At 58.3% G+C, this 22495-nt stretch overlaps 1 protein-coding gene across 1 annotated transcript; it reads left to right on the forward strand.

The window, feature by feature from the left end:
• Window positions 1-7203: 7203 nt before the first annotated feature.
• LOC132244007 (major histocompatibility complex class I-related gene protein-like) lies at window positions 7204-15779 on the forward strand. The gene is made up of 4 exons (XM_059714832.1): window positions 7204-7304; window positions 13036-13223; window positions 13955-14218; window positions 15472-15779. The coding sequence occupies exons 1-4, from the start codon at window positions 7204-7206 to the stop codon at window positions 15777-15779; spliced, it is 861 nt and encodes a 286-aa protein (XP_059570815.1).
• The last annotated feature ends 6716 nt before the right edge of the window (window positions 15780-22495 follow it).

Here is a 22495-nt window from a genome sequence, read left to right on the forward strand (position 1 = left end):
GCTCAGCCCCCTACAAGCACCCTGCGCTCGCTCGCCCTCTCTCTCGCTCTGACGCCTACCTCCTGGCTCTTTGCTGGGGGTCCGGGTCCTTGGCTCCCGGGGGCACAACGGGCGTGAACCCGTGCGTCTCCACCGGGGAGCACACCCACTAGCACTATGGACCAATGCAGGCCCCTGGATATTTCCCCTCCTCCCGTGTCTGGGACAGCACCGCACCTCCTGCCACGTCGAAGGCATGCGGATGCAATGCAAATGGTTTGGTGAAGTCCGGTGTGTACAGCCCTGGCTGGGTGCACAGGGCATTTTTAACTCTGAGAAATGCCTGCTTCATCTCCGGTGTCTCAGGTGTCCAGCCCCCGGCTCCCTCCCAGCCCTACCGGCACCCCTCACTCCTGCTTCCCCCAGCCCTGCCAGTGCCCCTCCCTCCTGCCCCCAGCCCTGCCAGTGCCCCTCGTTCCCAACCCGCAGCCCCTTTCCCACCCCCAGCTCTGCTGGTGCTCCTCATTCCCCACCCACAGCTCCCTGCTCCCCCCGCAAACCCTAGGTGGGGGGCATCGGCAGAGGGGCAGGGGGCAGGTGGTGTCTGCAGGGGGGTGGGAGGGGGTTGGGGGGGTCTGCCGAGGGGGGTGGGAGGGCAGGTGTAATCCATGCGGGTTGGGTGGGGGAATGGGTGGGCACAATGTGGGGACGTCGGCACGCTCCACGGGAGGGACCATGGGTAGACGGGATCTGAAGGGGGTTCCTGGGGTGTGGGAAGGTTTGGCAGGATCAGCTTTTTAGCCCCCAGCCTGTGTGTGTCGCCTCCGAGTGTCCTCTGAACGCTGCAAAAGCACTGACCTGCGTCCAGACAATGTCTGCAGCACGGCTGTAAAACCTCCATTGCTGAGATGACCAAATGTATATAGTTCAGACATTTCTGTTTCTAGTATTTCAGACAAGAAAATATTTATTAGTTGAAAGGTTCCATTAAAGTTCGTCTTTTAAAACAGTTTCGCTCTCACGGACAAGCTCTCTGCTCAAACATCAGCGTGCTTCTTAACAAGATCGATAGTCAACCCTGCTGCTACCCCTCCTTCCTCCTACCTGTGACTCACCGTCCCATTAATCTGTTCCTGAAATGACAAGAACATCAGGACGTAGCTGGTGGGTTTTGGTGCCTGTGTGCTGTGCAGCATGAGGCAGACGTTGAAACAGAGTGCCCATGTGCCCAACAACGCTCCAAAACCAGGTTGGTTCGTCCCTACTTGCAGCCCGTTCAGTTCTGAGTTATGAATCGTGACTGCAACTGCCAGGAAAGTGCCGTTTTCCCCTCTCACACGTGGACACAAACCCAGTGGGACTAAACTCCCTTATCATTGCCCAAAGGAGTATTTACTTGTCGGTAAGTGGAAGCATGATCAGTGTTACTGTAGAAAGGAAGTGAAAAGGGGAGGGTGAAAAAGTGGTTCTACTGGATCCTGCAGAAGTCTTGGCAGCGTGGGATCTTTTATTCGACCAGCTAAGTAGTTGGAAAACTAATTCTTGATTTGCAAGCTTTGGGGCTCGCGCCCCCTTGCTCAGGCAAAGCAGCATGCACAGGATGTAGCACTTCTCCCGGGAAGAAATGTTCCTGTCCTGGATCCTGGCACGTCCTCATCACTGGAGATGGCCCTGGTCCCACGCAGCTAGTAGATGAACTGGGGAGAAGTCGAGGACGCATCGGGGCTGGTCTGCACGGAGAGGTGGAGACGCACTGCAGGATTTCTCTAAGCAAATGCCTGCACAATAAGTCCTTTGATGTGTTAAACTATACAAGCTTACATCTTTCATTTTCTGGCGTTAAATGTTCCCTTGTCATTCCCGTCCCTGTACCGAGACTAGGGAACAGACAGTTTTCAAGGAGCATTGAAAGGTGTTTTTATGGAGGCACTACTGCTTGAAGAGCCTAAACCCTAAAAACAGCTGTAATAGTTTTAAAATGTGCTTAACTCAGATTCCTCCTCCCCCATCTAACAGCTTCGTCTTCACCTGTCACACGCTATCCCACCTCGTTTCCCTTCTCCACGTGAAGTCTTTTACGTGCAAGGGCAGCTGTGCACCGCGTGGCCTGAGCTTGAAAATGAGACTTGCCAACCCAGGGGCCTCCCGTTCCCAGCACGGTGAGCAGCCCAGCGTGGGAAGCTCTGCCTTGACACAGAGCAGGGAGCTCAGCTGTGCTCCATAGGTGATTGTGCATGCTGCGTGTGTGAGTGTGTAAGACAGGCACTTCCATCACGGCCAAAGAAACGATCGGGCAGTTTTCTCTGCTCACTCCAGTGTGTTTAGTCCAGCCCAGACAGGGATGTTCCCGTCTCACTGAGGGCCTGCTCTTGCTGGCCTGCCTCAGCCACAACTCCCACTGCGGACGAGCTGTGCCAGCAAGCCTTACACAGGGCATGAATCCATGTCCTACATCCACGCGCAGCAGCAGACATCCTGGTGGAGCTCGTGTCCTGCCGTGCAGGAACTGGGGGACCAACGCTCTGTGCATCACGAAACCTGTCCCTGGGCTCTTGGTGTTCAGGACAGGGGTTGACAGCCTCCAGCCCGCTCTGAGCTGGGATCCAGCCTGCAGGACCAGGGGGCATTGGCAGCACGTGGCAGCGGGGGCCGCTGAGCTGGCACCCACCCCGGGGTCCTTCTCCTGCTGGGTGCCATTCATTGCAGGACATGCCTGTGCCATGCCTCATCTCTTGCCTGCGCAGCCCCTGCGCATGCCCCAGCCCTGCCTGCCTGTCTCTCAAGCCCACCACAGCGTGGATACAAGGGTGTGCAGCCCCGCCAGCCCCAGCGCGCACGGGTCCCAGGGGCACTGCCTGGTCGCCAGACACTGCTCTTTACTTACTGGCTTCAAAAGCACTCGCGGTGCGGGCACCCACTCTCCCCCTCTGAATTTCATCCGCAAGCGCTCCCCCGCCACCTCCCATCCTGGTCTGCGCACTGGGACGTGTTGGGGCTGTCTCGTACGCAGATGCCTAGCATATGTGCCTGGAGCTGCGAGAAGTCTTTAACATCTGCCTCGGAGACACAGGCACATAGCTCAGCCTCCTCTGTTTGCAAAGCGGCATCTCTACGGACACTGGACTGCGGCATACTGTTTTGTTCAAGCCTTCGTCACAAACCCAGCATTCACCGTGGGGCTAGGGCTGTCTGGCACTTCAGGCCTGAGCGATCAACACACACAGTGGCAGAAGGGAAGTGGCTCGGGAAGGACAGGAGTTGTGCTGGACTCGCACGTACTCACAACGGCAGCTGCTCTACTCCAAGGGGGTGACGCTTATTTTCGAGCAATGGTCCCCAAATATGGTCCACCGCTGCAAAAGCCCTCCTTCCCTGCCAATGAACAGTGTCATGAGCACAGCGAAAAGGGAACTGGAAAATACTGAAGGGTGGCAGTGGCCATGGCAAAACCTTTGGCAATAAGTGTCCCTGGAGAGCGGGGGGGAGAGCACTAAGACACCAGGCTCTGTTTTCTTGAGTGTCATCACGGCGGGAACGTGCCAGGACTGAACACGTGCAGGGGAGATGTGTCTGACCCACAGCGCATCCGAGCCTTTCTTCCCACCACGGGCAGCTCGACCTCCGAACCCAAAGGGAACAGAGTCGGTCCCGGTGCCAGAGGTGCTGATCTCAGCACTTCCATACACATCCTGGGCAAAGCCACCTCCGCGGGAAACACATCCCATTTCTGAGGGAAATCTGGAATCCAGTGAAATATTTGTGAGGCCATGTTCACGCCTGCGGTTCTACGAGAAAAAGCTCAATTCTGCATTGTTTCCCCCTCGTTTTGAGGCTATGATACCTCCCAGCAGTTTCAGCTCCCGCTCGGGCTCCAAACTGACAGTCCGGTTCAACGCTGCTAAAAAGGGAAGGGCACGAAAATGCCTCCACCTTCTCGTACCGCAGACCACGGCACGATTCCTGCTGGGTTCACAGAGGCCCTTTCTCATGAGCGGCAAGACTACTAACTTCCACTTGTTGAAGTTTTGGAAAGAAATTGTTCTCATGTTCTTAGGGTTTTTTAATATGCTCCAAGGCAAGCAGTTAACTATTGAACGCTGACACCCGCTCCCTGCCCCGGCTGTAGATGCGGTTGACGCTAGCACAGCCGGCTGGAAAACAGAGACCCGACTGTGGTGCTGGGCTTTACCAAGGGGAACCCCCTGCCTCTCCAAAATCATGGCCTATGGCCCGGGGAAGACCCCCGCTCTCCTGCCCAAGGGCAGCAATTCTCAGCCAAGGTGCCAGGAGATCCTGGGAGGGTTGTGGAGGGGCACTCTCAATATTACCACGCTTAGTTGTGCAGACACCTGCACAGGAGAAACCCAGATTTCAAATAGGAAAGAACAGCGACAGAAACACTCTGAGCTGCCGTGGTCTGCCCGAGGTCTTTGCAAGAGAAGACTGGCTTGATTTTTCCATAGTCCAAAAATAAGCTGACATGTTGCAAGGGGTGACCCGAGTCTGAAAAGGTGGATTGGACCACATCAGGCAGTTGCAGAATGGAGGTCTGCAGCGTAGGGACTGGGCACGCTGTGACCTGCATGCAGACAAAATCAACCCATCCTGGGACTGGCTCCCCTGGAAAGTGTTACGCAGCAGCGTGGTGACAGCAACGGGGAAAGGCATTATGCTTGTCCACGCAGAGCCACTCTACATGAATCTTTATAAACACAGTATTGTACACAAGGACTGGTAGAAAGTCGTCATTCAAGGGATTGCTGTGAGTATTCATGCCAACGAGGCCTGCCGTGGAGCCAGCGCACTGCTCCATGGAGGTGTCGACACCACGAGCCCACGCGAGAATGGACTGCAGTTTGCGTTACACTTTTTCAGACGTCTCTGCTCTTCTGCCGGCCAGGAGCATTTGGGTTCAATTCCAGCCCCAGAAAGAAGAGGCCAGGCTCCACTCCATTTGCTTTTGCATTAAAGATGGGAGGAAGGAGACCATGGGAACAGCTCTCGAAGCGCCTAGGAGAAACCTCAAATCTGAGGCAAGATCAGCGGAGGGGCGAGTCACACAGCAAGGTGGGGAGTCCTAGCTCGTCCCTCGATGAGGCTGTGTCAAGGGATGGTTGCGGTGACGAAGCATCTTTGTTGTGGGCATCGCTGTGGATCTGGCCCTGCTGCCATTTCCTATCCCAACGGGTTCTGGCAGCTGTGCAGCTCCCCGGGGAGTAGAAAGAGAAAAGGACGGAGAAAAGATTGTTGTGAGCAACCCTTATCAAATTCCATTTCATAAAATAGCCACGCAGAACTAGGGCTGGTACAGCCATTTGCACTCATCTCGTTTAGCTCCAAACAAACTGGTGTATCTAGACAAGCCTGGGGAACTGCCCAGGGACCAGCCCGGAGACCAGCCTGAGGACCTGCCTCAGGACAAGGTCTGGTCTAAAACGCTTGCTTGAACGTGTTCAGTATGAGAAGGGTATGAGGAATTGCCGACATCTGCACTATAAGCAAAAATTGAATTTCCACACCCATTCTTTACTCCTGTCCCCGAGAAAGTGGTTTATAGCTGTGAGCAAACACAAGTGCGCAGCTGCGAACAGTGTCAAAATGGCCCATTGGGTGAAAATCTGACCCCTCGTTGCATGTGGTGTCAGATAAAGATGTAACAAAACGTAGTGTCTTCTGGAACGCGTGTCTGCGGGGGTGCCCCGCCTGCCGGTGCTTTCAGAGCGGGAGGGGGCAAGGGACCAGCAGTTGAGTCTGGCGGAGGGGGGGGTTTCAGCGCCCCTCTACAGGCTGGGGCCAGTGTAGTGCAGCCCCCAAGGTGGGGTGGGGGCTCCACTTCCCCCACTCCACCCTTCAGCACCAGGTGCGGAGCCCCAAGTACCAGCTCCCTCCACTGCCTTCCGCCTCCCATTCGCAAACAGCCAGGACTGCACAGAGCCTGGCCCTGGCTGTGGGAACCTGCTTGCAGGCTCCCCGCGGGCAGCGAGATCCCCGCCCCTCCGGACCCGCAGTGACCTGCTGTGCCTACATCCCACACTCCCCTGCCCAAGTCCTGCGCCCCCAAGCCCCGTCTGGGCAGCTTGTCCCTCGCTGCGGGGGTGTCAATCTGCAACCCCCATGCCCCTTCCCTCCCACCTCCACCCACCACAACAGATTTACCAGCTGCAGGCAATTGTGTCTGGCATGGTGACGACTGCTGCCTTTTTAGTGTCATAGTTTCATAGTTGGGAGGGTCGGAAGGGATCTGAGCAGATCCTCAAGTGCGACCCCCTGCCATGGCAGGAAAGTGGCTGAATGGCTGAATCTCTGCAGCAGCGCCACATCTTCAGATCCAATTCAGCTGAATCGAATCGTGACAGGGATTCGAATCTCCGAATCGAATTGCTGTCCCTCCGAATCAGCCAGTTCCCAATCCGAAGCAAATACCGACCACTCTGCGCAGGCCATACTATTACTGTCGCAGGGCACTAAGGTGCCTGCTCCTCTCAGAGCAGAGATTGCCCGGGGACCAGCACAAAGAGCCAGATAAGAGCCCAGGCGCGGGTTGCTGTGACAACCGGTTAACGAGGGAATTGGCCGCACCTGCACCTGGTGAGCTAGCCGGAGGAGGCAGGGCCCTAGGCCCATGTACACCCTAGGGCTGGGCCCAGGCACTTAGTGCCCTACCACCAGCTGAAGGGGAAGGGGCCTCCAGGAAGGAAGGGCCCAGAAGTGTTGCAGCCGGCAGATCCGCTCCCCTTCGAACAAAGGGGACCCCAGGAGCCCATAAGGTGTCCATCCTTGCCAGCTAGGCACTGAGCCTCAGAGCGGGAGTTTGCCTCTGTGAAAGGGGCAGAGCGTGCCTTGAGCGTTGAGTTATGTTATAGCCCAGGGGCTCACGTTCGATCACTCTTGTTCGTTTGCTGTCTGATAACACTGGAGGTTTGGGTGAGGCTATTTGGGGAAGGAGGAGGCCTCATTGGGGGCCCACTGCAGTGTGGGGACCCCAGAGCCAGCGTGGGCGCAGAGACAGGGCTGCGGAGAGCCCGGAGAGGACAAGGGGGGCAAATCACAGCAAGGCCTAGCTAGGACAACGTCAATGCCGTCTGCGAGGCTTGGGGCATGGTAAAGGGGTGGCCGGTGCCACGCATACAGCCCATAAGGCTGAGAGACTCGGGAACCGTCCACAGTGAAGCAGAACGCCAAGGGGTCGATGAACAACAGGGTTTAATAGGATCTAGCCAGACCATGTCCAAGCCTAAAGACCGAGGGCAGCCTCCCTGTATTAACCACACCAACAAGACGTGGCGGGCGAGACGGAGGGTGTTTGTAGGGCAAGACTGGCACAGGTAAGGAGCCTAGGGGTAACACGGCCACCCCTAGGGACCCCACCCTGCGACAGCTGCACGATGTCATCACAGGTGGGGAAGTTGGTACTAGCCTGTTTCATTGAGAAAAGGGCCAGCCGGGCACAGAAGTGAACACACAACACCTACATCAGTGTAACTTAAACAGGAGTTTTACTTCTGACTTCTCCCGAGGTAACTCTGCACTACATACTAGGCAATGATGCTGGGCTGTAGGGCTAGATGTCCAAAATATTAAGCAATCCTTCTGGCCCCAATCCAATCTGCACAGCCCTCAGTGCCCCAAAGCTACCCAGCTGATCCCTTTGAGCTCCACAGCTGCCTGGCTGGTGCCTGTCTTCAGGGCTCCCCCACCCCTTCACAAGCAGACACTCGCTTGTTCACCTGCCCCTGCCCAGAGTCATGCTTGTCTGGGGGCAGGATGCTAGAAGTCCCAGTACTTACTTGCAGGGTTGTTGGTTGTAGCCTGTTAGTCTTTGCCTGCCTGTGGTATTTATTTGATGTATAGGCCTGCCTTCACTGTCTCTTTAGCCCATTCTTTCCCCTTATCCTAGCTTTACGTATGAACACATACATTTATGGGCACGTCTACACGTGCATTTACGCTGGCTTAAATTTACAGTGCAGTAAGTCCAGCCACCTGCTTGGCAGCACTTGGCGGCCATTCGGAGGCCAGAGGCAGCAGCCAGCGTGTGGTGGCCATCCTAAGGTCTCATCCCCACCCTCACAGCCCCATCCAGTGCCTCCCCTGCCCGAGAGCCACATGCTCAACACAGGGCCAACACACAGCAGGTGACAACCCTGACAACCCTGCTTCCCCATGCCACCCCTGCCCCTGCCTCTGCCCCGGTGCCCAGCAGCCCACACTGGTGCTGACCCTGCCCAGGCCCCAGGGGAGCCATGCATCTGCCAGCCGGGCCCAGGGCACTGGCTGTGGGCGGCCCTGGCCGAACCCCTCTTCCTACACTCATGCAAGTATCAAATTGACCCCCACATTGCTGCAATGCACCATTTTTTTACTGTGCAGTCCGGGCATGCACGTGTAGACACGCGCCCATACTACGCAGTAATTGAGGTTACTGCACTGTAAACGGGCACGCAGATGCACCTTAGAACAGCAGGAGCACATTGAAAGCAGACATACTGTAATACAACCCATAGTCCATCAATCACAGTGCCACACCAGCCCAGCAAATGTCAGACAACACCTGCCCACAGAGCATGCTCCAGGTGGCATCAGTCAATACAGAAAGAAAAAGAAGAAAACATGTAGAGAAGAGGTCAAGCAAAGGAGGGTCAGAGAAGGGAAAACCAGCAGAGGCCTTGTCAACGTATTCTAAACCTATCCCAGTTTAATTGACCCACTTCAGTTCAATAGCTGCAGAGCCCTTTGTGGACCATTAGTTGAGTTTGGCAGTGGCCTGTTGCATTCAGCTTCCATCTGTTTGCAAAGAGCTAGAACTACACTGAAATAAGCACTTTTAAGTCAAAATAAGAGCAGTCACCTGTTTAAGTGAATTGAAGCTTTGGTTGCCCCCATCCCTCCTTCCGGTTTCGGGTATGCGTGTCAAGGTTTTCTTCAGCCTTCCCCAAGGCATCAGGTGCTGGCTGTAGCCAAGCTGGGGCTTCGACTGGGCTGTGCCGCTGTTCCTGCTGGGAGCAAAGCTGGAGGTCCCTGACGACAGGGTCTTGTCCCTCCACTCAGGGTCAGACCGACCACCATACTTGGGGTCAGGAAGGGATTTTACCCCATGGTCAGACTGGTATGGACTGCAGCAAGGGGCATGGCCCTCTTCTTAGGACCTCTGGAGGTTTATGGAGCAGGACATTGGCTGCTGTGGTTCCCCTGCTTGACCTGTGGCAGGTGAGGGTGTCAGGCCTATGTTGCGTCAGGGTGGAGAGTATTCTTATGCAGAGTTGAGATGATAGCTGCACGGGATGGTTTGGACAGAGATGATCGTGCCTCGGGCAAGGGCTGGATTAGAGGGCCTCTGGAGGGCTACCCAGCCCTGCTTCTCTATGACTCTGTCTGTGACTCTGTGGTAACAATGTCCTGTTTCGGACTTTTTCCTTAAGTTCATGTTTCATTATTCACCTCATCATCTTGTTCATCTGTACCTTCCATGGACGCACCTTCGTCACCACCTCCTTCCTCCACCTCTGATCTGAGGGTCGATAAGTGCCCCGTGACATGCACTCCACGTCCATCTTGCGCCCAGCACAAGGGAGAACCTGCCTCATCCGGAGCAGAGTGCAGAGCAACAGAAGTGCCGTCTACAAAAGTATCCTAGTAAGTGATACAGAAAAGCCGTGTAGGTTTACTAATGGATGTGTTTTCACTCCGGATGACCATTTCTGTGTAAAATCCCTGCTGCTCCGATTCACACCGAGACAAAGTGTGTAAGTATTCGGGGACGCATCGTGCCCTTGATTCGACACTGGCATTTTAGTAGCCAGAGTACAGTCCACCTCCCAAACTCTTCCCTAGCCTTTCAGCTGGATAATCCCCATCACTTGTCCTCAGCTGCGGACTAAGGGAACAAGAACATGAGTCGCCAGGGCGACGCTGTAGCTGGCAGAGCAAACCACACTCTGGTGTGCGTCTACCCATGCATGTCAAGCAAAACCAGGCACATCATCCTCCCACTTGACTCGGCCCTGGGGATGCCGCAGCTGGACTCCTGCATCCAGTTCGGGCCCCGCACTGGAGGAGGAATGTGGAAAGCCTTGAGCGAGGCCAGAGGAGAGCCACCCCTTTGATGCACGGCCTGGAGGGCAGGCCGCACGAGGAAAGGCGGAGGGACTTGGGCCTCTTCAGTCTGGGAAGGAGAAGGCTCGGGGGGACTTGACTGCAGCCCCCGACGAGAGGGGAGGGGAGGGGTGCATCGGGACCGGAGGAGCAGGGGGGGGCCGTGCCGACCGGGCGCGCGCCCATTGGCTGGCGGCGCGGGGGGCGTGGCCAGGGTGTGCGGTCTCCTGCTCGAGCCGGACTGCGCAGGAAACGCAGGTGCGGGTGCGGGTGCGAGCGCGGGGCAGGAGCAGGCTGCGGTTCGGCTCGGAGCGGCACTGCGGAGCGAGGCGCTGCGAGCGGAGCCGCCTCCCCGTCGTGTGGCAGCGCGCACCAGGCGCGGGGCCGGCCGGGCCCGCAGCGCAGCGCAGCGCAGCCGCCGGGAGAGTTTGCTCTCCAGACCCCACGTCGGAGCAGTGCGTTTCCCCCGCGTGAGACCTGCTCCGGCCCGACACCTGCGCGGCCCGGGGCTCCGGGGAGCCTTTCCACGCACAGACCCGCGAGCCGCGGTTCGTGTCTGGAGGCGCATCCCGGTCCCTTCGTCTCCCCGGTGTGTAGCAGAGCCGCGGAGGAAAGGCAGCCCCTGCCCCATCGCCCTCCGCCGGGCAGGACCCGCTCCCGACCCCGTGTTTCTCGCCCTGCTCAGCAGCGAGCACCCCTGAGTGCTGAGCGTTGTGCTGAGTGCCCCGCACGCGCTTCTCCAGGGGCGATGTTTGCAGACTGCGCTGTGCCGTTTGGTGGAGGAAGGGCTGGGGATGGAGGCGTGCTGCGGGAGAGGGCTGATCCGGTGTGGGCTGGGTTGCCACCTTTTACACCGGGGAGCACAACTCCAGTATGTGCCTGGGCTAGAGGGGACGTTGGCCAACCCTAGGAGGGCTGAACCCCAAATCATTACTGAGGAATTTAATTTTTTAAATTGCACCAAATAGTTTCCCATAGTTTTGAGAGGAGGAAGGGGCGGTGTGTCTGCGCCTTCGCCGCTCCCGGGCGGGTGTCAGGGCGATGCAGCCTCCTCCAGCCCCGGCCAGAGGTGCCCTGAGCTGCAGCTCAGCCCTGGGCTGCCCGCCCTGCCCCGGGGAGAAGGGGGGAGCGCAGGGCCTGGAACAGAGCGTGGGGCAGGGAGGGAGGCAGCTGCTCCGCTGGGGGCTGAGCCTCACCGCCATGCCCCCCCCCCCCCGGCAGCACGGCCCAGGCAGTCAGCAGCGCTGGGGGGTGTCAGCCCGGCTCGGGGGCGCTGGGTCCCGGCGGGAGGTGCGGGGGGTGCAGCAGTGCCCGAGGACCCGGCGCTGCGCAGCGAGCAGGTGCCCCCCCCCACCCCGCTCTCCCCCCCCCCCCACAGACGTGACACCGTGAAACGGCCCAAAGCAGCACTTCGTCAGAGAGATGCTGGTTTGCGGGTGGGGGGCTTGGGCTCGACCTGTCCCAGCCCCAGACTCCGCGTTGGGACCGCGCCCCGCCCGGATCGGGCCCGTGGGGGGCAGGGAGGGAGGGGGGCTGCGGGGCAGGGCTGTGGAGAGCGCCCCTCCTTTGCAGTGTCTTGTTCAGTAACACGCAGTGCACGGTCACTACGGAGCAGTGCCTTTTCCTGTCAGTCTCACGGGGCAGCCTGTGCTTTCTGCCGGGGTGAGGAAGTACTGCATCTGCTCTCTCCCTGCTCTCCCCCCGGGCACCCTCGAGGAACAGCTCGCCCACCCCCGGCAAGGTCAAGCCCAGCCAAGAGCAAAGCAGAGCAGCTTCGCCTTGTCCCGAGGAGCACCCGCCTCCTTCTTCCTGCCGCGTCTCCCCGCACCGCACCACTCTTGTCCCGAGAGCACGGGGGTCCATGCACAGCCCCAGACACTGCCCCGTCCTGCCCCGGGCACGCGGCCTCCCCCGGGGTCTCCCCGGCCGCGAGTCTTCTCCCAGCTCTCCCTCCCGCTCCCTCTCCTCGCTGCTTATCTCAGGTCGGTTTTCTGTTAATCCCTCTTCACAGCCGGGTGCAGACTGGGTCCTGGGCACAGACACACACACCCCAAGTGTCTGGGACACGTGTGGACGTGCGCGTGGAGAAGGGACCGTGGCAGGCGGCACCTGGTCCACACCCTGCTCCAGTCGGCTGGTCCCCGTGCGAGCCCCGTCCACGTCCTCGTCTGGCCGTGCCGTCGAGCGGCCCCAGAAGGCATTGCGTGTCTGCCGGGCCCATTGCCCCGAGCAGCAGGAAGGCTGGAGCCGGGCGCAGGTGAAGCAGGGTGACCCAGGCGCTGTTGGCGTCCTGCTGCTGCCAGGACTGGAAATGGGGGTTAAAAGCGGACTCGGGGCGTGCAAGGGCTGGAGCAAGGATCTGGCTTTTGGGCTGGGTTTCCGGCTGGAGCCCGTTTCCTTACGCAGCAGGCATGGGGGGCTGTCAGGTAGCAGCCTGCCACGGCCACACCGTGCTTCGGGCCAGGCCGTACTCTGCTCGGGGATGTCCAGGAGAGTCCTCTGCTGGCACAGTCTGCTGTGGGGTGGTCCACGAGGGCTTTCCAGCCATATTCCCAGCCCAAAGCCAGTTCCTTATTAGAGCCCACAGTGGCAGCCGCACTTTGGACAGGCAGGACTGCGCTCGGGAGTCTTGGGGACAGTCCCCCGCTAGCATTGACGTGAAGTTTGCAGGGGCCCAAGGAGAATTTTACACCATAGTCCCATCCTAATCTGCTCTTCGTTTAGGGCTCTGTACTGGATGCCGGATGCTATTTTCCATATGAATTAGTAAATATGCATAGCTCATGAAATTCTCTCTCTACGATGTGTACTTTGTGAATAACAAGCTTTTCTTGGATATAGATTAAGGAGAAGGAACCAAATTCAGCCTCGTCCCCACAGCCGAAGGCCAGGGCCGCACCGCAGCGGGAATCCTGGGGGCCTGATCCTGGCTCACGTGACCCCGTCGCCCCCCGCACCGTGCAGTGACCCTGCAGCGCCCTGCGGGCTGCGCCACGGCCCACTGCACCTGTCACTGCGCGGGAGCACCCGCAGTGTCTGTGCACAACGGGCAGAAGCGCCGCACGAAGCTGCTGCGAAGGTGGCGCCAGGTTCCCAGCTGCTGGTCTTGCTGCTGCTTGTGGGCGCTGCGGCCGTGCCAGGAACCAGCGCCGGTGAGTGGCAGCGCCTGTCCTGGGCCGGGGGGAGGACAGAGCTGGGGTCCGGATGCAGGCAGTGTGTGCGCAGCCAGGCCGGGGGTAGGACAGCGCTGCCCGTTCCCTGAGGCCGCCTCTGAGTGCAGCACCCCATGGATGGGCACCCAGCACCCTTCCCTCTCCCAGCACAGCCGTTCCTGCCCGGGGAGCTGCTGGTGCACGGGAAGAGAGGACCCGCTGCCTCTGACGTGGAGAACGGATGGGCGCAAGCCGAGGAGAAGCTGCTTGTCCAGCCGGACCCTCGTCTGCTCTGCAGGGCCCCTCCGGCCCCAGCCCCGACGCGCAGCAGGACCGGAGCCTGAGGGGAGCTGAGCCCAGGCCCAGGCCCTGAGTCGGGTGCACGAGGGCTCCCCAGGAGCAGGGTGGGCTGAGTGCCCGGGCTGTGCGGGGCTCGTACTTGGGTTGGAGGGTGCGGGACAGCACAGCTGGGCTCTGGGACACGGTGTGTGGCCCCTCCAGGCCAGGCCTGTGCCCTGCTGGGTCCTTTCCCTCCTCCCCGGGCCCTGCCCCGCACGCAGTCGGCTCTGCCCTCTCCTGTTGACCCCATCGCTCCCTCCGCTCTGCACCTCCACTCCAGCCTGTTGCTGCCCCATGTCCCTCCTCTCTGGCCCCTCCAGGAGGGCACAGCAAGCCCCCGGGGGCACTGGCATCTGCCCCCGCTAGTGCTAACCCCAGTCGCTCTCCCACAGGCTCCCACTCCTACCGGCATTTCTGCATGGGATTGTCGAATCCCAGCCCAAACGTGCCCGCCTTCACTGCCGTGGGCTACGTGGACGACCAGCAAATTCTCCACTATGACAGTGAGACGTGGAGACAGGAGCCATGTAGGGACTGGGTGCAGGGGGCCGTCGACCCAGGCTTCTGGGACAGGGAAACCAGGACCTTGCAGGACTGGAAGAGGGGATTTGACACCAACCTGGTCAGCTTGCAGCACCGCTACAACCAGAGCAGGGGTGAGTGTGAGCAGGCAGGTGTGAGCAGGAGGCCGTGGGGGCCCCTGGCACTGAGGGTGACTGATGAGGGCATCAGGGGGTACCTGACCATCAGCAGCACGGGGTGGGGAGCGAGGAGGGCATCGCATTGTCTCGTGTCTGGTCTGTGTGTCCCTGCCAGCCAGCTCCTCCCTGCAGTTGCCTTGGGCAGGGGCAGGATGCGGGCATCTGCTCAGTCTTCAGCCAGGGGTCAGGTGGCTGTGGAGGGAGCCCTCTCCCCGTCCCACGCACCTGGTGTCAGTGGTATCCCCTGGCCTGTGCCCAGGAGACCAAGGCTCTGGTGCTTCCCTAGCCTGGCATATCAGTGCCTCGATGCCTGTTACACAGAGCCCCCCGGGCTGTCTTGCCCCTGGTAGCAGGAGCCGAGCCCTTGTCCCCAGGCTGGATCCCCCAGGCTGATGCATGGAGGGAAACCCCATGTGCTCAAGAATGGTGGGAACAGCTCTTGTCTGTCCTACCATGGCAAAGCTCCCAAGCTCATGCCCTCCCCTGTTGCACGGCACTCCCTGAGCCCTGCCCCAGCATCTGGGTGTCACGGACAGATGAGGTGTGTTTTGAGGTCAGCCCGCGTGGCCTCCAAACCCGCTCTGCCTTCCTGAGCAGGGTCAGCCAGGGGCGGTTGTTGCCCTGCAAGTGCTGCCACGGCCCGTGCTCCCAGCTCTGACACACAGCAGGGAGGGGACCCTCATGCCAGCCGGTCCCCCAGGCCTCTGCACATGCCAGCCTGACCCCTTTGCAGCATAAGTGGGCACTGGGGTGAGAAGAGCGCTGCAAGCCCTGCAGGAGCGGCTGTAGGAGGGGCTCTGGGCCCCTCAGTGACCCCAGCCCAGATGGTCCCTCTGACCCAGGGCAAGGGGCTCAAGTCCTGCATGCGGGGCTGATGGAGCTGGGAGGGACGGGGGCCAGGGCTGTGGAGGGAGGGCAGGTGTGTGAGAGGGGCCGGCGGCCGTGCAGGCCTGCGGTGCCCAAGACAGCTGACGGCAGAGGTCTCTGTAGCAGGTTTCACCTGCCCCGTCCTGCCCCTGCGTTCCCAGGGTGTGTGGAGGCCGCAGTTGTGTCCCCTCAACCTTGTTCTCCGTGACCGGAGCCCCCGAGCTGTCCCGGTGCTGCCCCCCATGGGGTGGGCTCTGCCCCTGCCCAGCAGCGGCCCCTGCCCTCGGCGGCCCCTGCTCCCTGGGGCTGTGACCCTGACCAGGGCTGGATCTGTGTTTCAGGGTCTCACACTCTCCAGCTCACGTACGGCTGTGAGCTCCACGAAGACCACAGCACTGGAGGCCACATGCAGTTTGGCTACGACGGGGGAGACTTCATCAGCTATGACCTGGCAGCACACACCTGCATAGCAGGGACAACGCAGGCCCAGGTCACCCAGCACAGCTGGAATGAGGATACAGCCATGCTGCAGAGTGCAAGAGCCTACCTGGAGGAGACCTGCATCGCGTGGCTGTGGCAGTACCTGCAGCACGGGGAGGCAGCGCTGCAGAGCATTGAGTCCCGGTGTCACCGCCCAGGGCAGCACTGACCAGGGCACCACCCCGGAACACCCGCCCCATCCCCATATGCCCAGGGTGGCAAGTGCTGCATCTCGGTCATAGTTTCATAGATGTTAGGGTCGGAAGGGACCTCAATAGATCATCGAGTCCGACCCCCTGCATAAGCAGGAAAGAGTGCTGCGTCTAGATGACCCCAGCTAGATGCTCATCTAACCTCCTCTTGAAGACCCCCAGGGTAGGGGAGAGCACCACCTCCCTTGGGAGCCCGTTCCAGACCTTGGCCACTCGAACTGTGAAGAAGTTCTTCCTAATGTCTAGTCTAAATCTGCTCTCTGCTAGCTTGTGGCCATTATTTCTTGTAACCCCCGGAGGCGCCTTGGTGAATAAAACCTCACCAATTCCCTTCTGTGCCCCCGTGATGAACTTATAGGCAGCCACAAGGTCGCCTCTCAACCTTCTCTTGCGGAGGCTGAAAAGGTCCAGGTTCTCTAGTCTCTCCTCGTAGGGCTTGGTCTGCAGGCCCTTAACCATACGAGTGGCCCTTCTCTGGACCCTCTCCAGGTTATCCGCATCCCTCTTGAAGTGCGGCGCCCAGAATTGCACGCAGTACTCCGACTGCGGTCTGACCAGCGCCCTATAGAGGGGAAGTATCACCTCCTTGGACCTATTCGTCATGCATCTGCTGATGCACGATAAAGTGCCATTGGCTTTTCTGATGGCTTCGTCACGCTGCCGGCTCATGTTCATCTTGGAGTCCACTAGGACTCTGACATCCCTTTCCACTTCCGTGCCACCCAGCAGGTCATTCCCTAGGCTGTAGGTGTGCTGGACATTTTTCCTCCCTAGGTGCAGCACTTTGCATTTCTCCTTGTTGAACTGCATCCTGTTGTTTTCTGCCCACTTGTCCAACCTATCCAGGTCTGCTTGCAGCTGTTCCCTGCCCTCCGGCATGTCCACTTCTCCCCACAGTTTTGTGTCATCTGCAAACTTGGACAGAGTACATTTCACTCCCTCGTCCAAGTCGCTGATGAAGACATTAAAGAGTATCGGTCCAAGGACCGAGCCCTGCGGGACCCCACTGCCCACACCCTTCCAGGTCGAGACCGACCCATCCACCACGACTCTCTGGGTGCGACCCTCCAGCCAATTCGCCACCCACCGGACTGTGCAGTCATCCACATCACAGCTTCTTAGCTTGTTCACCAGTATGGGGTGGGATACCGTATCAAAGGCCTTCCCGAAGTCTAAGTATATGACATCCACCCCTCCTCCTGTGTCCAGGCGTTTCGTAACCTGGTCATAAAAAGAGACTAGATTAGTCAGGTATGATCTGCCAGCCACGAACCTGTGCTGGTTTCCCCTCAGCATAATTTGTCCTGCCAGGCTCTCGCAAATGTGAGCCTTGATAATTTTTTCAAAGACTTTGCCTAGGATGGAGGTGAGACTGACTGGCCTATAGTTGCCCGGGTCCTCCTTCCTCCCCTTCTTGAAAATGGGGACCACATTGGCCCTTTTCCAGTCCTCCGGGATCTGGCCCGTGCGCCACGAGCGTTCAAATCTTCCCGCCAGTGGCTCTGCAGTGATGTCGGCCAGTGCCTTCAGCACCCTCGGATGGAGCTCATCCGGGCCTGCCGACTTAAAGGCATCCAGTTCTTCCAAGTGACTCTGCACCATCTCAGGGTCTACGCATGGCAGTCTGGCGCCTTGCTGCTGCCTCTCCACAACCCCAGTGAGAGACTTGTCGTGCCCCTCGCTTAGGAACACTGAGGCAAAGAACTCGTTGAGGAGTTCAGCCTTGTCCCCCCTATCTGTCACCAATTGTTCCTGCCCATTTAGCAGGGGTCCTATTCCTCCCTGGGCCTTCCTTTTACTCCCAATATAGCTAAAAAACAATTTCTTGTTGTCTTTTACTTGGGATGCCATCCTCAGCTCCATGGTAGCTTTGGCCCGTCTAACTGCCTCCCTACAAGCACGAGCAGAGGAGGTATATTCATCTTTGGTGATCTCTCCCTGTTTCCACTTTTTATGTGCTCCCCTTTTGGCCCTTAGGCTGCCCTGGATTTCTGTGGTCAGCCAGGGAAGCCTCCTGGCCCCTTTCCCTCTTTTGCCCCGCATGGGGATCGTCTTGCTTTGTGCCCGAAGGATCGTTTCCTTAAGGCACAGCCACCCTTCTTGGGCTCCCATCCCTTCAAATCTCCTACTCTGCAGTGCGTCCTTGACTAATCGCCTGAGTTCATTGAAATCAGCTTTCCTAAAGTCTAGCACTTTCACCCTACTAGTTACCTTACCCACTCGATGTCTTATGGTGAATTCTATTATTAGGTGATCACTGTCCCCCAGATGGCCACCGATCTGGAGGTCCGCTACCATGTCATCTCCCGTTGCCAATACCAGATCCAGTATGGCATTCCCCCTAGTGGGACCATGCACCTCCTGTGTCAGGTGGAGGTCCTGTACCCAGGTTAGAAACCTGCGTGAGCGGTGGGACTTTGCCGTCTGCGTCTCCCAGCAGATGTCCGGGTAGTTTAGGTCCCCCATGACTACCGCCTCTTTAGCTTTTATGGTCTCCGAGAGTTGCCTCAGGAGCCCCGCATCTATTTCTTCCCCTTGGTGTGGGGGTCTGTAGCAGACCCCTACCACCAAATCCCTTTCTCCTTGCCCCCCATGTAGCCTATCCCACAATCCTTCTACTTCCTCAACCTCGGATTCTGTCTTGATGAGGGTTGATGTATATTGCTCACTGACATAGAGCGCAACCCCTCCCCATTTTTTCCCCACCCTGTCCTTTCTGTACAGCCTATACCCCTCAATATGTACCGCCCAGTCGTAAGACGAATCCCACCAGGTTTCCGTTAGCCCCACTAAGTTGTAGGTGTTTTGTGCAAGCAGGAGCACTAGTTCATCCTGCTTGTTCCCCATGCTCCTAGCATTAGTATATAGGCACTTGAGCCCTGCGACTGGTGCCTTTGCTGCCGCCCCGCTCCGAGTCCCAAGGGGCCCCTTATTTCTTACCTTCTCATTTCTTACCTTCTCGTTTCTCTCAGCCCCTCTGTCTGGGCTCTCAGACCCTGGTCCCACACGCAGCCGCTCCCTGGGCTCTCGGACCCTCTGGTTTCATAGGTTTCATAGGCATTAGGGCTGGAAGGGACCTCGGAAGATCATCGAGTCCAGCCCCCCGCCCAAAGGGCAGGACGTCAGCTGGGGTCATAGGATCCCAGCAAGATAAGCATCCAGTTTCATCTTGAAGGTGTTCAATGAAGGCGCTTGAACAACCTCCGGCGGCAGGCTGTTCCAGACCTTGGGGGCTCGGACAGTAAAGAAATTCTTCCTTATGTCCAGCCTGAAACGATCTTGTAGTAGTTTGTGACCATTCGACCTCGTCATCCCTTGGGGCGCTCTGGTGAACAAACGTTCCCCTAGATACTGGTGGTCACCCCTGATAAACTTGTAGGTGGCCCTCAGATCACCCCTGAGCCTGCGCTTTTCCAGGCTAAAGAGCCCCAGGGCTCTCAGCCTGTCATCGTAGGGTCTGCTTCCCTGACCTCTGATCATGCGCGTGGCTCTTCTCTGGACTCTCTCAAGCTTCTCCACATCCTTTTTGAATTGTGGAGCCCAAAACTGGACGCAGTACTCCAGCTGCGGCCTCACTAAGGCCGAGTACAGGGGGAGAATGACGTCCCAGGATTTGCTTGAGAAGCATCTATGGATGCAAGCCAGCGTTTTGGTCGCTTTACTAGCCGCAGCATCGCACTGCAGGCTCATGTTCATCTTGTGGTCAGTGATGACCCCCAAGTCTCTTTCTTCCATAGTGCTAGCCAACATAGCACTGCCGAGCCTATAAGGATGCTGCGGGTTTTTTTTCCCAAGGTGGAGAACCTTGCATTTATCGGCGTTGAACACCATCAGATTCTCGTCCGCCCACTTGCTGAGCCTGTCCAGGTCAGCCTGGATCACCCGCCTGTCTTCTGGTGTGGATGCTTTGCCTCAAAGTTTGGTGTCATCGGCGAACTTGGCCAGTCCGCTTCTGACTCCAGTGTCCACATCATTAATGAAGATGATGAACAGTATGGGTCCAAGGACAGAGCCCTGGGGGACCCCAGTGGTCACAGGACACCACGATGAGTGACTTCCATCAATTACTACCCTCTGGGTCCGACCACGGAGTCGATTTTCCAGCCAGTGGATCGTGGCGGACCCAAGGCGACAATTGGCCAGTTTCTCCAAGAGACGATCATGGGACACCAGATCGAAGGCTCTTTTGAAGTCAAGAGATATGACATCAATCTCATCTCCCTTGTCCAGGTGATAGGTCTCCTGGTCGTAGAAGGAAATGAGATTGGTCAAGCAAGACCTACCCGCAACAAACCCGTGCTGGCTATCCCTTAAGATGTTGGCGTCGGCCAGTCCATTAAGGATGGCCTCCTTAATAAACTTTTCTAAGATCTTCCCCGGGATAGAAGTCAGGCTGATGGGCCTATAGTTAGCCGGATCCACTTTCCTCCCTTTCTTGAAGATAGGCACCACGTTGGCCTTCTTCCAGTCTTCGGGCACTACACCAGAGCACCAAGAGTTTTCAAAGATCCGCGCTAGAGGCTGGGCTACGATGCTCGCCAGCTCCTTGAGTACCCTGGGGTGAAGATTGTCAGGGCCGGCTGACTTGAAGGTATCCAGCTTCTCAAGATGTTCCTTCACAAAGTCAGCATTAATGGAGGGCAGGGGATCACCCTCACCCGGCCTTCCCGGCCCTGTAGCGGGCACGAGCGTCCCATGGGACTGATGAAAGACCGACGCAAAGTACCTATTTAATAGGTTGGCTTTTTCCTGGGCGTCAGTTGTCAGTTGCCCCATCTGGTTCAGCAGGGGTCCAACGTTGCCCCTGCTTTTCCTCCGGCTCCCCACATATCTGAAAAAGGACTTTTTATTGTCCTTGATGCTCAAAGCTAGCTGGAGTTCAGTTGCAGCCTTGGCTTTCCTGGTCTGCTCCCTACAGGACCGGACCAGTGCAGAATAATCCTCCTTGGAGGTGACTCCCATCCTCCATCCTTTGTAGGCCTTTCTTTTTAGCCTCAGGAGGTCTGCTAGGTCCCTGGAGAGCCAGGGGGGCTGCTGTGCCCTCTTGCTGCCTTTCCTCCGAGATGGAATAGACTTAGTTTGTGCATTGAGGATCGCTCCCTTGAGGAGCAACCACTCTTCTTGAACTCCCCTCTCCCTGTGGTCACAGTCCCTTAGGGCTTCACGGACAAGCCTCCTGAGCTTGTCAAAGTCGGCTTTCCTGAAGTCAAGGACTTGCGTGTTGCTGACTGACTTGCCAGCTTTTCGGCGGATGGTGAAGGTGATCAGCTCGTGCTCGCTGTCACCCAGCTTCCCATCGATCACTAGGTCGCCGACTAGGTCCTCCCCAGTAGCCAGCACCAGGTCGAGCAGCGCTTTGCCTCTCGTTGGCCCATAGACTTCTTGAGTCAGGTAGAGGTCATCCACGCACGAGAGGAAGCTCTGCGACCGCTCAGATTTTGCTGAGCGATCCTCCCACGAGATGTCCGGGTAATTGAAGTCACCCATGACAACCATGGTCCTGGAGCAAGCTGCCTCAGCCAGTTCCTGGGCAAACTCCTGGTCTAGCTCAGGACTTTGGGTGGGAGGTCTGTAGTAGACTCCCACCATTGTGTCCCCTGTGCCGTGTTCCCCACGGGTTTTAACCCAGAGGGTCTCCAGCCGTCCACCCTGGTCGCCAATATCGGCTTGCAGGGACGCGTAGCTTTCCTTAACATAGAGAGCTACACCCCTGCCCCTTTTCTCTACACGATCCCTCCTGTACAGGGTATAGCCATCTATCCCCGTGGTCCAGTCATGGGTGGAGTCCCACCAGGTCTCCGTGATCCCTATGACATCGTAATTGTTTGCACTGAGCAGGAGGATGAGCTCCTCCTGCTTATTCCCCAAGCTCCTGGCATTTGTGTACAGGCAGGCAAGTGCCCCCCGGGGGGCTCCTTCCTTGCCCACAGGTTTTACCAGGGCTGGGGCCGGGGTGGGCTCCCTTGAGTGCCGTGATCCGCTGGCTTTGCAAGGATTGCTCAGCGGGCCAGCAGTGGCGGTGGTCCCCCCGTCCCCCAGCGGGCTTAGTTTAAAGCCCGGTGGAGCAGGTCAGCCAGTCTGGCTGAGAAGAGCCTCCTCCCTAGGGGAGAGAGGTGGAGACCATCTCTTCCCAGCAGCTCGCTGCCTCTCTCGCCAAAGAGCGGGCTGTGGTCATGAAAGCCAAAGCCTTCCTGACGACACCAGCGCCGCAGTCTTTGGTTGACCACATGGATCCTCCTGTCCCTTCTCAGCCCATAGCCTGAGACTGGGAGGATGGACGAGAACACCACCTGTGCCCCCAGACCCTTAAGCCCCGCTCCCAAATCCCTGTAGCGCCTCATGACCTGGCTGGGAGTGCTCCGAGCCGTGTCATTGGTGCCCACATGAATAAGGAGCATGGGATAGTGGTCTGTGGGTTTGAGGAGCTTGGGGATCCTCGCCGCAATGTCCCAGATGCGGGCCCCTGGGAAGCAGCAGACTTGCCGGGCTAAGGGGTCGGGGTGGCAGATTGGCCCCTCCGTCCCCCTCAGGAGGGAGTCTCCCACAACAAACACCTTACGTTTTGTCTTGGGGAGAGCAGGGGCGGGAGTTGCAGTTAGGCCCATGTTGCCTGCGAGGGCCGGCAACTCAGCAGGCTCTGCTGGGGCAGCAAGAGGTGCGTCCCTGTTGGTCA

This window comes from Alligator mississippiensis, chromosome 11 (assembly GCF_030867095.1).
Source record: "Alligator mississippiensis isolate rAllMis1 chromosome 11, rAllMis1, whole genome shotgun sequence".
Classification (NCBI taxonomy): Eukaryota; Metazoa; Chordata; order Crocodylia; family Alligatoridae; genus Alligator; species Alligator mississippiensis.